The sequence below is a fragment of the Astatotilapia calliptera genome, chromosome 10 (genome assembly GCF_900246225.1).
Source record: "Astatotilapia calliptera chromosome 10, fAstCal1.2, whole genome shotgun sequence".
Classification (NCBI taxonomy): domain Eukaryota; kingdom Metazoa; phylum Chordata; class Actinopteri; order Cichliformes; family Cichlidae; genus Astatotilapia; species Astatotilapia calliptera.
In genome coordinates this window covers 12,057,994-12,074,574 of record NC_039311.1, presented here as the reverse complement: position 1 = coordinate 12,074,574, position 16,581 = coordinate 12,057,994, and the positions used below count along the sequence as shown (strand labels likewise).

Genomic DNA, 16,581 nt, shown 5'->3' with positions numbered 1-16,581 from the left:
AAATCTATATTTATGTACATAATAGTATAAATATAGCAGGCATTCGATACTGCCCTGACACAGGACACAGTGTGAGCGAGCATAGCCTCCAGAGCTGAACCTCAGCCAGTAACAAAATAGTAAATTCCTCCATCTGTTTAGAGCAAAGTCTGCTCATCATGGTGTAATCACAAATGCTCTGTTCACTTATGCCTGGCTTCCCATGTCCCACGTCATCGCAGTAATGTCCATGTCGGTGAGCGTGACTGTGTACGGGGCATCCACTTGCTCAGGCTCTACGTGCTCCTCTGCTGTCACGGTGCTGTTCAGGGTATTTTGCCTCCAGGAATTTAGTGGTCGGATTGATTTCTGGAAACGCTGTCAAAACAAAGAGAGAGAGAGAAAGCCAGAGATAATCACAAACCCACTTAAGACTGCTACTGTGACAGTAGTGTACGTTAATGAGTGGTGATACTGACTTCTTTCAGTGTTCCAGTTTCTTTGGTGATGGCGACGATAGCCCAGATGAGGATCTGTAAACAGCAGGTGGCCCCCATGCACACACCTAAGGCTTTACCCCACAGTGGATACACATAGTCGCCGTAGCGGAGTGACGTTCTGTACATCTCAATGAAGATGTATGTCAGGATGAACTATGCAACGGGAAAAGTACAGAGTGAGCAGAGGATCATTTCATCTCAACACAAAAAGAAGCAGAGAGGAGGGCTGGCACAGAAAAACTGCAGATCGAATTCCAGTTTCTCCTCTTCAATTATTTACCTGCCCCAAAGATGTCAGCACAGTGGGCAGCTGACGCTTTCAAATGAGTGACGTCATTTTAGTTCCTTTGTTAGTTTCTGAGTCAAACCCTTCAGTCATTTAATAGGACACTATGAACTCTCTTTCGCGCTTTTACTAAAGGTTCACTGGTACACTTGAATGCAGATGCTAATAGATTTACCCGCTGTATGCCAAGTTCATGCTTTAGAAGCAGCAGCATTTGGTTTTAAAATGATACAAATCAACAAGCATATAATGTGTGCTATAGTTAGCAGTATCACCACAGCTACCAGAAGTGGGTTTTTTTTTTACTTATTCATCCCATAATAGCTGTGCCAGATAAACAATAATGGAAACAGAATAAGATAATTTAGGTCACAGAATGTAAAACATTTAAGATAAAGCAGCTTTATAGCTTCTGGACTTGAAGTCAGCCACCTTAAAAAAAATAAATTAAAAAAATGTAATTAAAAAGAATATCAAAACTTGTACGTTGTCTATTAGGTTGTGCACAACAAGGGTTATTTACTGTGGCTACAATTTACAGACTTTCTCTAAATGCCTCATGTAGGACACATTCACCTTATGCACAGAGATTCCCACTTAAAGACCAAGAGGAGTCACAAACCACACCTCATGGGCTTAAAAGCTAGTGTACTCCAAGTGTTGGTCCCTAGACTGGGTAAATGGAAAGGTGGGGTGAGGAAGGGCATGTGCCATAAAATCTGTGCCAAATCAAACATATGGATCCTGTGGTGAACGGGAGACAGAAAGTTGTGCTAGAGCTGTGAAAGCTAGCAGAAAACAACAACCTCAACACTGCATTTGATCAGACATCTCACAATAGTCCTGCTAAGTCTGAACTTTTGGGTGAAGGGATGCAAAGAAAAGCAAGAAACAGCCAGGCACACTGAGACCTGCATGCAAAGATTCTTCGATTTATTAGAGAGATATTTTCACAAACATTTGTTAGCCGTCACCAGTGCTGTTGTTATCTACTAACAACCAATATCGATATCAGTTCAAGTGTAAACTCACCAGTAGAAGAAACGGAGTGCAGAAAACCCAGCATGCTTTGAAGTAAATCAGCACTTTGCCACACCAGGGAGGGCAGTGGCGAATCATATCCAAAATGTCTTGACAAAACTGGTTGACGCCTAATAAAAAACAAATTAGAAAAAACAAACAAACATTCAAATACAAGGAAGATCATTAAAAAAAATACTCATCATTCAACCAAGAAAACAGAATGTAAAAAAATATGATCAATGTTCTATTCAAAAAATAAAATGCAGGAAAACAAACAAACTTGCCATACAGCAAGTCAGTCACTGAAATGATCAAAAAAGGAGTGACATGGTTAAAGGAGTTTATTGTGAATATGAGGGCTGTGAGATGAGATACCATAGAAGAAGGAGATGCCAATGCACATGAAGAGGGTGATGATGATGAGGCCGAAACTAGTGCTGAAGGAATCAATGAGAGTGAACCAGTAAATTCCTCCCTGTATAGACAGACAGCATGGGAAATATGACTCTTTCTGATCATATGAAGCATGCAGACACGTCAGACTCCTCGTTGAAAACAAACATACTCACATTAGTGACTAACAGGAGGCCCATCAGGTAAAAGAAAAAACACAAAGCACCCAAGAATAAGGACTTTTGCAGTGGGTTTCCACGGAGGTGAGGAAACTCATCCAACACGGCCGTAGTGATGCCCTCCATGTTTCCAAACTGTGAAGCATTAAGAAGGTGTAAAACATTAATAGGTGGTATCCGTATGTTAGACCTATATTTATGCTGCTATCTTTGTATAGAGTGCAGCCTTACCAGGGTATCAACTCCCAGCATAAAGAGCATGAGGAAGAACATAATTGACCAGAACACCGAGCCTGGCAGCAGTGCAAGGGCTTCTGGGTAAGCAACAAAGGCTAACCCAGGACCTGAAGGTAAACAGAAAAAATTGCATTTCAAAAAGCCTGATGTAAATAATTAATTGTTGCTGTCTGTGTTATAGAAGCCAAATAGGTAAACTACCAGTATCTGCCACTTCTCCCACAGGAACGCCCTTCCTGTATGCCATGTGACCCAGGACTGAGAATATAGCAAATCCAGCAAAGAAGCTGGTGCAACAGTTTCCTGTGGTGATAACTATAGTGTCCCTGAAAACAAACAAACACAAAAATCAAACCATGATTACCAGAGCCATGAAAAACAAGTAAACAAATGACAAAACAAAAGAACAGAGCCCAAACTCACCGGATGACATTGTTGTCAAACTTATTGTATGAGGCCATAGAGAGCAGCCCTCCGACACCAATACCTAATGAGTAGAAGATCTGTGAGGCTGCGTCATTCCAAACCTGCAACACAACACACACACACACACACACACAGTTATTTTAAAGCAGCATCAATACACTGTGTTCACCAACTACCACTGTCCCATCAAATCTACCTGTGCGTTAGCCAAGCGGCTCCAGTCTGGTGTGAGGTAGAAGGCGACGCCCTGGAGAGAGCCCTCCAGTGTGGCCCCTCTGATGATCAAAACAATGAGCACAAAGTACGGGAAGGTAGCCGTCACATAAACCACCTGAAAGCAAAGACAGCAAGGACACACATGAGGCCAGCAAGATATTCGAGCAGAGGCCACGCAAGAGTTTGTAGCTGTGCTGACAATAAGAACATTGTGTTGCGTCACCTTGCCAGAACTGCGGATGCCCTTGAGCATGCACAGGAAGATGATGATCCACGCTGCGAGTAGACACAGGGCCAGGGGCCACCGCACAGGGCCTGGATCGTGAAGGCCCTTACTGCCTACTACACCCAGGACTTGCTCACTACAAGATGAAATAGCACAAATATGACCACACATATTACGCATCTGTTTTCTCCCACTTATCCAATTCAGAGTTGTGTGGGGGGTGGAGCCTATCCCAGCTATCAGAAAGAGGCAGGATACACAGGGCTGTCACAGGGCTAACAGAGAGAGACAGGCGTTTGCACTTATGGGTAATTTAGAATCACTAATTAGCCTAACTGTAGGAGGAAGTTGAGGAGAACATGTCGACTCTACACAGAAAAGCTCCATGCTGGATTTAAACATTTTTGCTGTGAGGCAACTATGCAAACAAGCACCTATTAGACATTAACTATATAAACAAGGCACAGCTGTTGGTCTGGATTTCTATGATGACATCGTCCTGGACGCTAAAACATTCCATATGTCCTACAAGGGAGTAAGAGAAGTGAAATTCAGTTTCTGTGGCACTCTTTGTCTACTACAATGCCTGTAATATTCAGATTTCTTTTATTTTTTGAATTCACTTAAATAAAATTGAACCAAATTGAATTTGACTAAAGGCATAGTACGATGGCTAGGGCCTTTCTGTGTGGAGTTTGAATGGTCTCTCCATGTTGGCGTGGGCTCTCTCAAGGTACTCCAGCTTTCTGCCATAGTCTATAGACATGCAGTTAGTGGGGGTAGGTTAACTGGGGATTGAATTGCCCACAGGAGAGTATGAATGATTGTCTGTCCGTCTGTGTTGGCCCTGTGACAGACTAGCAACCTGTCCAGGCTGCACCTCATCTCCTCACTCTTTGACAGCTCAGAAAAGCTCTGGCCCCCCTGCATGCAGTAAAGTGTAATAAAATACTGACTGCATTACCACCCATAAGGCTATACACCTTAAAATGAAAGAAAGCTCTTGTGATATTATGCATTTTGACTAAAAGGATAAATCATGAGCACAGTGCTTTTTGTAATGATGATGTGCAAAGCCTCTGGGATTCATTCACCGTGTCCCACGGACTGCTGTGGTTATCTGTACAGACAACTGCTCTGTACTGAAACTCTTATGTATTCTGTAATAACACTGTGTTGCTGTGAAGTACTAAAAAACAGTTGACAGGGATCAAGTGTCGAGTCATTTTGAGCAAGTACTTCAGCAAGGTTTATAATTACCTAAATAATTGTATGAGAAATTTAAATTGAGTAGACTTGAATGAGAACAATTCTTGTCACTTTGTTTTGATGCAATTTGTATATAAGTTTAAAAAAATATTTTGCAAATTAAACCCTTGCTATGCATTACTTTTTTCCATCCATCTTCATCCGCTTTGTCCGGGGCCGGGTCGCGGGGGCAGCAGCCTAAGCAAAGAGGCCCAGCCACCTCCTCCAGCTTATCCGGGGGAATACCAAGGCATTCCCAGGCCAGCCGAGAGATATAATCTCTCCAGCGTGTCCTGGGTCTGCCCCGGGGCCTCCTCCCGGTGGGACATGCCTGGAACACCTCACCCAGGAGGCGCCCAGGGGGCATCCTTGTCAGATGCCCGAACCACCTCAGCTGGCTCCTTTCGATGTGGAGCAGCAGCTGCTCTACTCTGAGCCCCTCCCGGATGGCCGAACTTCTCACCCTATCTCTAAGGGAGAGGCCAGCCACCCTTCGGAGGAAGCTCATTTCTGCCGCTTGTATCCGCGATCTCGTTCTTTCGGTCACTACCCACAGCTCGTGGCCATAGGTGAGGGTAGGGACGTAGATCGACCGGTAAATTGAGAGCTTCGCTTTTACACTCAGCTCCCTCTTCACCACGACGGACCGGTGCAGCGTCTGCATTACTGCAGCTGCAGCCCCAATCCGTCTGTCGATCTCCGGCTCCCTTCTCCCATCACTCGCGAACAAGACCCCGAGATACTTGAACTCCTCCACTTGAGGCAGGAACTCATCCCCGACCCGGAGTGGGCATGCCCCCTCCTTGAATCGCTACCTTATCGTGGTGGAGGGGTTTGTGTGTCACAGGGATCCCACGGGCTATGTTGTCTGGGGGCTTTTGCCCCCTGGTAGGGTCTCCCATGGCAAATTGGCCCTGGGTGAGGGACCAGACAAAGAGCGATTCATAAGACCCTTATGAAAAGGACACCGAGGGAACAGTTTACCCTGCCCGGGATAGGGTTACCGGGGCCCCGCCCTGGAGCCAGGCCCGGGGAGGGTGCCCGAGGGCGAGCGTCTGGTGGCCGGGCCTTAGTCCATGGGGCCCGGCTGGGCACAGCCCGAAGAGGAGACATGGGCCCATCCTCCCGCAGGCCCACCACCCGCAGGAGGCGCCATAGGGGTCGGGTGCATTGTGTGCCGGGTGGCGGCCAGGAGCGGAGGCCCTGGCGGACTGACCCCCGGCTGCCAAGACTTGCAATAGGGACATGGAATGTCACCTCTCTGGTGGGGAAGGAGCCTGAGTTAGTGCGTGAGGTTGAGAGGTACCGGCTAGATATAGTCGGGCTCACCTCTACACATGGCTTGGGCTCTGGAACCAGTCTCCTGGAGAGGGGCTGGATGGCATTACTTTTTTCTTTTAGTAAAACATTTCATATAATGTACAACCTTAAAAACAACACTGATTTATTCATTTATGTAAAATGACCATCCAAATAAAGCACTTACTTCCAGAAGATTTCTGTCGGGGTGAGGACTTTACCAGTGGAGTTATTGGCAGTGTTGTTACAGATAGCTGCATTGGCGAGGGCCTCACAGGACCAGGGCAGAGGGCTCTGGAATGAGCTGCCCAGGTAGTAAAATGTCCACGCTATAATAACGTTATAGTAGAGACACACCAGTGTGGACACACACAGCATCCCAATCCCAATCCCTGTGTAAAAACACAGAGAGGGACATGAGTACCTCAGACAAAAGCAAATGTTCTACTGTATAAGGCAAACTGTATGTAATACATTAGTTTCAGAAAATGGTGCTTAAACTGGCAAAAAGAAATAATAGTGACATTAAACAATCACTGCAGAGTTTATCACCCTTGATCGCACCATTGCTGACAGCCAGTGTTATTCTTGCTAATATAAAAACGTTCACTTCCTTTTTCCTTTTATGAGGAACTCCATCTCACCTTTCTCTTAAATAAGCCTGCTGGCATGACCACTCCCTAGCACAGGTAAGACATTTCTTACAGGGTTAAAATTAGTTTCTGAGAAGCCAGGCATTTTAAGGTAAGCCATAAGAAGTGAGGCAGCAATTTGTTTTGAGTCACTCAGCAGCTATTTGCATGAACTATAATGTCTGGTCTGACTGGTGACGCTGGCATTTTGACGTCAATCGGAGATTCTGCCCACACAAATCCTTCAAATTCAAACAGAAATGCTGCATAACTGTGGTCAAATATTTTGTTCTAACTAACTGGAATAAAGTACCCCCAGTATGAAATCACCATGCAGACACCATGCTAAAGTTTCCAAAGTCTTTCCACCGATTTGCTTCTGCTTTCTGTAATTACTTACAAAAAAAATCCTGCAATAGGAGGTCATTACCTTTGAGCAGAGGGCAGCATTTCCACACAGTGATCGGGCCGGCTGCTCCATACTGGCCTAAACTCAGCTCCATGAGGAAGAGCGGAACACCCGTAACAATAAGCATGATGAAATAGGGGATGAGAAAGACACCTGTGAAGATTAGAAACAGGCCTCTTTAATGAAGGGAGGGAGACGACTCAATAAAAACGACTTGGTTTGTGGATGCAGGCAGCCTGTAGCAGCAGGCTAACTTATAAAAATGCAATATAGACATAATCTATCTGACTTTACTGTCAAAGAAGCTGCAACATGTACGCTTTTCAAAAGGAGATGTGTATTACTTAAGGCTGGGATCAAAAAGTAAACCCCATTTCTGGCGTGTAATCGAGGAAAAACATTGTCCCTACTTAGAGGATTAGTGAATGCTTTGTGTTGTAGTTCCCACTCTCCTCAGTCTTTCCAGAGGGTGTCATGGTGTGCTCTGGAAAAAGTGTGCCAAATAAATCAGCATGATGAGAAGCACACACCCAAGGGCAGGGCAAAGAGTGCCTCATGCACAAATGAGTGTTACAAACAATGACACACACACACACACACACACACACGACAAGCATTTGACTATGGACCACTCACCTCCCCCATTGCGGTAACAAAGGTAGGGGAACCTCCACACGTTTCCCAGTCCCACGCAGTATCCAATGCAGGAGAGCAGGAACTCATACTTTCCACCCCACTGCTCCCTCTGGACAATCGGTGTTGGAGTAGGTAGTTGGCATTCAGACTGTGGCTGTGGTGTAGGTATACTTGGCGGGTTGAAACCATTTTGTGTGACTGCATTTCCATTCATATGTACTTTATTCTAAAAACAACAACAACAACAAATTACATTGTTAGGATGTTGAAATGAGACGGGAAATACATGGTAACTCTGATGTAAATACATATGAGGAACTGACTGTGACTGACTGTTCTGTTTGCTTTTGTCTGACAAGGTTTGTTTGCAGTTTGTGGATTACACAGTCGAGTACAAAAACCAAGAACAGGTACACACACTTAGCGTGTGGTTTAACTTTTCTATCTCCTTAAAACCGTCCACTGATCTATTGCTTCCTGTTCCTCTTCCTTCCTGCGCACCATCTACCTCTAAACAAAGGAGGAACTGGTTTTGATGTCTGCACACACAGGGAGGAAGTCTGATGAAGATAACAACAGGGCTTCTGCTTTAAGCATTGTTATATAGTTCACGTTCCCCCCCCCCCCCCCCATTTTTAAACACATTGAACGCCAATGTATTATTACGTAAAAACAAACAAACAAACTGCATGAACATGAGGATGACTTGCTTCTGTAAAAGAAGTTGCTCAGTTGAGTTCTCACGCTGTTATCTGGATATTACCATTGTCATTTAACATCATTATGTGCACGTTTCTATAGCTACTGAGGATTAAAGTTTAGCTAGTATTATAAAAAAAAAAAAATTGTTCCTTTTACATAAGGGAAGTAGGTCTTGATAAGTGTTAAACTTCCATCTACTCCTTTTTGTACTTAAAAACATTTATTGACACCATCAAGCAGTTTTTTGTATTTTTTTTTATTTTGTATTTGTATTTTTTCGTTTGAATTAAACAACATTACAACTTTTGAGCCCATAATGTAGCATGTCTGAGATATTTTGTATGACTGGCTTTTACACACTTCATCAAACAGATATGATGTGGACAATCTGATGCACATGGTAAAATCTGTTGGTCAAAAAACAAAACAAAACTTCTTTAAGGTTACAGTTACTCTTGTTTCTTGTGGTGATTACTATTCTTCGACGATTAAAATCCAGATATATTTTATAAGTTGTCCCATTGAGATTTAAAGAGTGGGGGCTTAGAATAACAAGTAGCAGCAATCATTTTCAATTATAACCCCCAAAAACCCACACAGTCACTTAATATACCACAGCCACACCTCAGAGGGAAACGAATCGTTTTATTTCCCGTTTCTACACATTTGCTCCACTATTGAACCAGTCTTTCTAGCTGAGTACTCATTGTGCATGTGGGATGTACACAGCGGGGAAAAGTTAAGGTAAACACAACTGCTGAACAACTGAACCGAGGCAAGGGCTTTATCTGCTGCAGACGAAGAGGAAAAGCCTGAGAGCAATGCAGGCGGACAGGTTGGACCGCCTCATCTGAACACGGTATCTTTCAGACAACTGAAAGCGCCCGTTGGTGACATTGAACTGCTCGTAAAGTCGTAATGGGCTTCTGGAGTTACATCAGGACGCTGGCGTGTGTCTTACACCTGCACAGAGTCCTGTATGATGCGGTGAAAGCCAGAATAACAAAGTTGCATTGCTCCTACCTGCTCTGCGGTTGCGCCGCTGTCTCCAGCCGGGTTCCCGGAGGCTGCTTTGCCGGTTGTGTCCTGCATTTTCCCCCACTCTCCCTCCCGACAGAGGTGGCCCTTCGCTGTCCGGTTTGTCACTCGTCACTCCGCATTTCACAGGGGAAAGCGTTTTTTTAGGACTCCATGATGTGGTGGCTGAAGTTGAAAAATAAGCGCTGTAGCTCAGACACAACAACTGAGTGACGAGCAGGAAACAAACCGGTGGGCGGTGAGGTGACGAGGAGACAGGAGGCAGGGCGCAGGTGCAGCTTTATCCAGGAGGAAGACACCTCCTTCTCCTGTACCTTTGGGCGGCAACTGGAGGAGTATCGATAGCTATGCTAGTGTTTCGGTGCTTTGTTTTACATGTCCTTTACATTAATTTGAGTTTTCTGCAGTGTACGCCCTGAGCCTGTCTGACAGATACCATCAAAGGCTGACCTCACCTCTGTGTGCACCTGCAGCCCACCAACAGAGACCAAGTTAAAGATGTATACTTAAAAAAAAACCTACTTTGAAATCAATGAATCAACATAAGGCTCGCTTACATAGTATTAGCTGCACACAAACATGATTCTGGTCCTTAAATACATCAGTTAAAACATTTATTTTTCTTTAGTGTGGCACAAAAAAAAAGTTTATTTTGTCCAATTTTCATAAATGTCTCTTTCTTGCTAAGAGTAGCAGCACATGAAAGCCTCCTGCCACACACAGTTACCGGTAAGTGAGAGATGCTAACACAAGGTTACGTTATATCTACTAAGTTTTTATTTATCTGTATGTAAGTTTCTGCAATATACAGGGTTTTGGGGTTTTTTTTACGAGCTACCAGGTTCTTTTGCTCAGTTAATCCAACAAGCAGGGCACATATTTATACCCCTAACCCTTATTTAAATTACTGATTAGAAACCATATGTGTGTTGTGTTTTTAATCTAATAGATTTTCAGAGTTGACATGTCTGTGATATTGAGCTGCCATCAGGAGTAGGGCTGTTTTTATTACCAGTGCAGGCTAATGAACCCAAAGAACCAGACCAACAGCAGGAGTTGGTTTCAAGAGGTTGATATGATACTTATTGTGTGGTGTGGGGGTCTATGTGACTATGGTTTAGTCTTGCTCAACTGGTCTGATTTAACATGTAATTAATGCTAAACTCCATAAGTAATCTTCACCTATGTGCCACACATGGGTTGTGATATTGTCGAGAATAAATAACTGTACCCAAATGGGTAATTTAGGAGAATATACTGGACTGGGACACTTATCAACAAAAATGCTTTGTAAAATTGATTGAATTGAATTTTAGAAACTATAAGGACATATAGTAAGGAAACTTCTTTACTGGCTTGCTCCCCAAAGTTGAGTGTAAAACTGTAAAAGTTGAATCAACAAGTTGTAATCACAGGGGCGTAACATGCTGGAACTATTTCTCAACAAACGAGCTTATGTGCCCCACCTGTACTGTTCACATAGCCTACTTATGTCACACCTAATCACACCGAACAATGATAAGAGAATTTGAACCTTTCTGTATGTGATTGACTGTATACTGAAGATACTCTAAAAAAAATAATTTGGAATGGACTCAATATGATTTTCCACTTTAATCAGGTTTATAATTCTTTTGTTTTCTTGTCTTTTTTTATTTAAATACTAGGATCATTAGTTAAATTTATTATAGGGCAGATGTTGTGGAGCTACTAAATTTGCATTATTGCTTCTTTTTAAAAAAAAAGTTAGATGTTGGTTTATGTTCCTAAAAGGCTTAGCCTTCTGCAAACATACTGCATAAAAATGCACAAGTGTAAGTGAGAGTTATTGATCTTCACATGGTTGTAAGGGAAACCCCAAACCTTCTTATTAATCTGTCTGCACAAAAGAGAGCATCTGACCACCCTTTTCAACACAACTTTCTCTACCGTGCCTCAGGTACATTTGATCAGCTGTTAACTGCAAACATTCAGCAGTAGCAACAGCACAGTATATACAGCTGTAATGACCACACAGAGAGGACATCTTTCCTGTGAAGTAGTGTTGCGCTCATCTGAGAAATCACAGAAATAGTTGCAGCATCTTTTTGCCCGCACATGTAAGTCTTGATGGTGTGATCCTGAATGCCAACTCGTGGATTCTAATCCACATAAGCTCGTGATGCTTTCCTAAATCCATCCAATCTGTTGCGTGTCTATACTTAACAGCTCCACTCAATAAATCTGGGTCAGCAGAAGGTAAAGTCAAGCTACAGTTGCTGTATGTGTAGAACAATTTTTAAAAAGAGTTGTGTTTAAACCAACCTTTAGCCTGGTGGACGAGAGTGGACGAGAGCTCAAAGACGCAGATTTGAAGATTTCACACAGAAAATGGAACTCCAGGACCATACGATGAGCGATTGGAGCCAATACTATTTACCACCTACAAGTGTGAACCACCACTTTCTCTTTAGTGATCTGAAAAGCAGCTGTTTGTGGCCGCAGGGTAAATCAGATGCATACTGCAACACCTGGGCCGATATTGAACCGGCAAGAGTGAAAAGCTGTAGCAGTGGGTCTTTTGCTATGGATGCTAGAATAAGACTGGACAGTTTGAAATCTGGGTGCAATCCACCCTTGCCTTACTGTGCCACCAGCAGGATGTTGCACAATTATAGCTGTGAAAAACACTCTTGGGACAGTGAAGAGTTGCAGGAAGAAGAGACTGCTTTGGACCTGGTGGAAATCCTTGACATAGCGGATGAAGAGCAGGATGAGGAGAGCTGGTAAATGCCATCAGATGTACAGTGATATTCTCTGACAGTGCAGCTTGTGATGTAGAAGTATTTCATTTTATTTAGCTTGTTTCTAGTCTGAGTTATGACAGAGACATGAACCTGAATTTGTGCACTTCTAAAGAGACGTTAAAGACTTTGAGGTGGCTGCTTCTCAGGACAGTTCAATCTGAGCACTCTTCAGTATTAAAAGCTCTTCTGAACAGATCTCTTCTTTACATAGTCGTAACGTCTTATTCCTCACAGGCTATACGAGTCTCCAAGGAAGCATTCGTCTGTGGAGAAAAAGGAATCTGCTTTTAAATGGTGTCGACATGTTCTTGATAATCCCAGCCCTGAGATGGAAGCTGCATGCCGTGCACTGATAAAAATGCTGGATCAAGGCAAGCAAGCGCTACAGACTCACTCACACACTCATTATCTTACAAATATCCTTGATATAAAAGAGGATTCCTTTAATGGCATTCACTTTTTGTATTGTCAGGATCAAGACGTGAGCTCCACAAACGTCCTGCAGTTTCCTATCATGCTGCCAGGGTCCCTGTGGGCTCCTCTGTGAATAAAACCTCTGCCAGTGCAGCAGCAAATACATCTGACAGTTCAGGTAATATCTTTTTTAAAAAGTTATACTCTGAACTTCAACCATGAAACCTGAGTCATTATCTTACATTCTTTTCTACACACACAGATGACCTTTACACTCCAGCACAGCTACACATGATGTAGTTTTTTTATAAGCTTTGGATAAAGTTAGCTTTAATTTATGTCAGTTGTTTTAGTTCGTTAACTAACTGTCTGTTTCATGTGCAGCCTTGTGTTGTGTCAGTGTCAGGTCATGCACAAAAAAGCACAAACACAACCTAGTAACCCATCAGCTAGTCTGCCGACTTACCTTCTTGGGACAACTGTGGATTTTTTTCTTCTGTCCTGGTCATCAGTGAAGATAGATTTTTTTTTTTTAAATAAAGCTAATAAACAAAATGCTTGTCATCAGATGATAAATGTGCAGTTAGTTGCAGATTGTTCAAAAGATTGCATTTTGTTGAAATGTGATCCCTCTTTTGGTCTCCACGGGGACTGTTGACTTGCCTGTAGCCTTACCTACTCAACTGTGATTGGTCAGTAGCACTCGGACTACGAATGAACTACAAACAGAAAGTGGGAAGCTTCCAGTTGACAAAATATTGTCCCCTTCCCTGCTGCAGATTCTGGATATTCACATGCAGATGTGTGTTTATGTCAGCTCAGAGTTAACTGACTTAAAGCGATGAATATGCTGGTGGAAAAAAAAATGATGAAGCTTAAAAATCTGTCAGAGGATTAAGACACAAAGACATAAAGCAAATAGACAGCATGCATATATAATTTGTGGTTTGTTTGTATTGCATATTGGGTCTATGCTTTGATATTGCTCTGTAAGACTTTATGGTCATTTTCTATCTATTCCTCATCGCAGTTTGGTTGTTTGGGTATCTTTTGGGGGTGTGGTTGTTATAATTGAGATAAGACAAGGCACAACTTCCTCAAGTGTGACTCGGGTATATTTGACAAGCTGCAAAAATTCAGCAGTATATGCAATATATGACGTACAGTAATTACAGCCACACTTCCTGATTTCCTGAGGATATTGTGCACACAGAAAAGTAGAAACAAAAAAAAAGGTATTCCTCTGAGAGACTGAAGTGCATGTCTTCAATTTATGAATTTATTAATCACAGGTCACAGTGAGCCAAGCATCTCCCTCGATGTCGTAACAAAGAGCTACAGGCTACAAGATGTCCGCATCATGGCTCAACTGCAGGAAGCCAGTGAGTATAGAAAAAAATATTTGTAGTGATATAGCATGCTACTTATTAAAGGTTTGATTGAGAGTCAATAACATGTACATATTTTTCAGGTTTGAGGCAGGACTTTATCTCCATGCCTTCCACTGCTTCACAGAGGAGAAACCCTGAGGCTCCATTGATGCTTCCACCCTCGTTTAACACCACTGGTGAAAACACTGCTTACTCAACTCCAGGAAATAAATCCGAAACTTCTTCCATATCAGCAGTTAAGGAGTGCTGCCACAGTCCCAGACCATCCAGACTTCATCAACAAGTCACCCAATTCAAGCTGCTTAAACGCGCCCAGAACCAAGGTACACAAAGTCAGGCATGTTTATACTGTCAGTGTAAGTGATTGATTTTCTTGTGCTATGAAAGGATTACAGTGAGATTTACTCACTGTAGACGACTGATAGGATCTTCTTTCTTTTTATTTCTTTGTGACATGGTCTCAACAGTTTTTGAAGCTGAGAGCTTTCTGTTCATCAGACAGCTTTATATAGGTTGACAGTGAGGTACAAACAAGATATAAAATACATAACAAGAAGGAGTAAAACACAAGGCAGAACTCCTATTTTTGATTTTCTCTTATGGTACATGTCGTGCATTTTCCACATTTCATTTGAGAAACTTTTTTTGTAAAATAGCTCCAAAACATCAGCAGATGCTAGAGGTTATACTACCTCGGTGTGAGCTCAGTGTGTTTTTTGCAGCAGCAGCAGCAGCAGCATCACCAGGCAGGACGAGGTCGCCCCTGCGTACCAGCCTCCGCTCCCTCCAGGCTGTTAGGAACAGCCGAAGTTTAGACATCGACGACTGCCAACCTGCTGACCAAACCGCTTACCTTCCATCAGGTTTAGATCAGTTATTTGTTTTTATTTCTTAACCAGAAAATATGTGCAAAATATGAAACTCTGCATCTTAATGACTACATGTGAGCCATTTTCTTATTTTTTAATTCATTCATTCTTTCCCAGATCTGTCATCTGCCAAGGGGGAGGGCTTAAGTTGCTGGTTGCCATCATTTTCCCCAGCTTCATTGAACTCTGGCAGCTTGTTGCAGTCGATGAAAAGCTCATCAGTCCGGACAGCGGCCGTGAAGAAGATGAACAGGTCTCACTCGCTCAGCCCCTGCCGGATTCCTCAGTCTGCTAAAGGATGCTTGTCTGTCCACAGACGTGTTTTTACCTCACCTGAGAGGCTAACCACTGTAGCTTGGGGCAGAAATTTGCCTGTTCAGAGATAAAAGATTTACCCTGTGGGTTTACCTGGGATAAAATAATAATTATGTGATGCAATGTAATTATTTACTTCTGTGGCTGATAAGCCTCTGCAATCTCATGAATACATTTAGATTGTGAAAGAATTTGGGCCTATATTAGAATCCTTTGTGGTATGCTGCTCCGGGCAAACATATGCTTTTTCAGTTACATGTGCAAAGATCTAGTTCATCTTTCTCAGTAAGAGATTCTTGGTAAATGGCAGGCAGACACAACCACAGTGCTCTAAATCATGTGGTTTTTAAGTTTTGTGTTAAAGTCACAGGAATGTAGAAAAGTAAGGAGCACTGATATCCTATAAATTCACCCATATGAGACATCTTAGAAATACTGACAGTAGAGCCAGTAGGTTGTATTATCAGTGGCTTTGCAAGCATGCTACAGCTCATGTACACAAACTACCATGCATAGATTACAAGTATGAATATAGACATCAGTGTGGTCGATGAGCTGAATGAGCAGCTCTCTGCAGAGCTGTTGCAACAGGAAGTGTGCCGTCTGTCATCGTCAAGTACGAAACACTAAACGGGTATCCTTTACGTAGTAGTTGGAGTTGTTAAACAATCTGACATCACAAACAAAGCGTTTCCAGGAAACAGAGATGTGGGTTGGTGCAGCTTCACTACTTCAGAGGCCACCTTTGTTTGCTAATGTTTTTGTATCGCTGAGCATGATTTATTTTAACCCAATTGACATATTTCTCCTAGATTTTTCAGAGTAACCCGAATCCTTACCCAAACACTAGCTTGTGCACTTGCCATGGAGTTATCTTTGAGTTTGTAGGGGATGGTGTATTTCTCCATTTTATGTTCCTATATGTCAGCTCGGGCCCAGTGGACTTTACATTGACCTTTCTTTTTATTAATGATGTCTCATTTTCAATTAAAATAGGAGACAAAAGCCACTGTGCAGATGCTTATCATGGTAATAGTAAATAAATGAGTGCGTTATAGTAGCTGAGATAATGAAACCTGACATTCAGTGTGTGCTGGAGTACCCTCTGCTGTTCACTGTGTTTATGACCTTGTTCGTGAATTCACTTAACAGCAGCTCCAGTGTGTCACTAAACGTCAGGCACTATAAGAACACCACATAGTTGAGTAAAATGAAATGCATACAGAAGTGTAATTATTTGATCAGCTTGCGCTTGTTTTATTTATAATTGTTTTTTGTTGGTGTGTCAAAATATCTACAACAATTTTCCAACTGTAACCACAGTCATTAAAGTCCTGTCATATTCCACCTCAATGATTACTTTCCATCGCTTTTACT

General features: G+C 42.7%; 2 protein-coding genes across 4 annotated transcripts in view; one reads left to right on the top strand and one right to left on the bottom strand.

Moving 5' to 3' along the window:
• Positions 1-9,694, bottom strand: part of slc6a7 (solute carrier family 6 member 7) — a 10,359-nt gene extending 665 nt beyond the window's left edge. The window contains exons 1-14 of the mRNA XM_026181365.1: positions 9,415-9,694; positions 7,690-7,915; positions 7,075-7,206; positions 6,200-6,404; positions 3,463-3,601; positions 3,220-3,354; positions 3,021-3,124; positions 2,799-2,923; positions 2,592-2,704; positions 2,358-2,495; positions 2,164-2,263; positions 1,798-1,916; positions 459-632; positions 1-357 (exon numbers count right to left, since the gene is read on the bottom strand). The exon at positions 1-357 is cut by the window's left edge and continues 665 nt beyond it. Coding sequence (XP_026037150.1) covers positions 187-357; positions 459-632; positions 1,798-1,916; positions 2,164-2,263; positions 2,358-2,495; positions 2,592-2,704; positions 2,799-2,923; positions 3,021-3,124; positions 3,220-3,354; positions 3,463-3,601; positions 6,200-6,404; positions 7,075-7,206; positions 7,690-7,915; positions 9,415-9,483 — 1,950 coding nt within the window. The 5' untranslated portion in view covers positions 9,484-9,694 and the 3' untranslated portion in view covers positions 1-186. The remainder of the gene's footprint in view (positions 358-458; positions 633-1,797; positions 1,917-2,163; positions 2,264-2,357; positions 2,496-2,591; positions 2,705-2,798; positions 2,924-3,020; positions 3,125-3,219; positions 3,355-3,462; positions 3,602-6,199; positions 6,405-7,074; positions 7,207-7,689; positions 7,916-9,414) is intronic.
• A 39-nt stretch (positions 9,695-9,733) lies between these two features.
• LOC113030189 (SLAIN motif-containing protein-like) lies at positions 9,734-16,557 on the top strand. Of its 3 annotated transcripts, none has more exons than XM_026181367.1 (9): positions 9,734-9,790; positions 10,123-10,158; positions 11,740-12,194; positions 12,450-12,586; positions 12,688-12,807; positions 13,922-14,011; positions 14,101-14,343; positions 14,743-14,883; positions 15,007-16,557. In XM_026181367.1, the coding sequence occupies exons 2-9, from the start codon at positions 10,129-10,131 to the stop codon at positions 15,273-15,275; spliced, it is 1,485 nt and encodes a 494-aa protein (XP_026037152.1). In that variant the 5' UTR covers positions 9,734-9,790; positions 10,123-10,128; the 3' UTR covers positions 15,276-16,557. The 3 variants fall into 3 exon arrangements, with proteins under 3 accessions (XP_026037152.1, XP_026037151.1, XP_026037153.1); XM_026181366.1 differs by lacking the exon at positions 9,734-9,790 and adding an exon at positions 9,819-9,929; XM_026181368.1 differs by lacking the exon at positions 9,734-9,790 and having other exon boundaries at positions 10,058-10,158; positions 14,746-14,883.
• Positions 16,558-16,581: the final 24 nt, after the last annotated feature.

Bases quoted from the DNA above. Each gene is read 5' to 3' on its own strand.
- LOC113030189 (XM_026181367.1), top strand. From the start codon at position 10,129: ATGAAAGCCTCCTGCCACACACAGTTACCG. The intron at 12,195-12,449 runs GTAAATGCCATC...TATTCCTCACAG, and splicing joins GAGCAGGATGAGGAGAGCTG to GCTATACGAGTCTCCAAGGA. The intron at 14,012-14,100 runs GTGAGTATAGAA...CATATTTTTCAG, and splicing joins GGCTCAACTGCAGGAAGCCA to GTTTGAGGCAGGACTTTATC.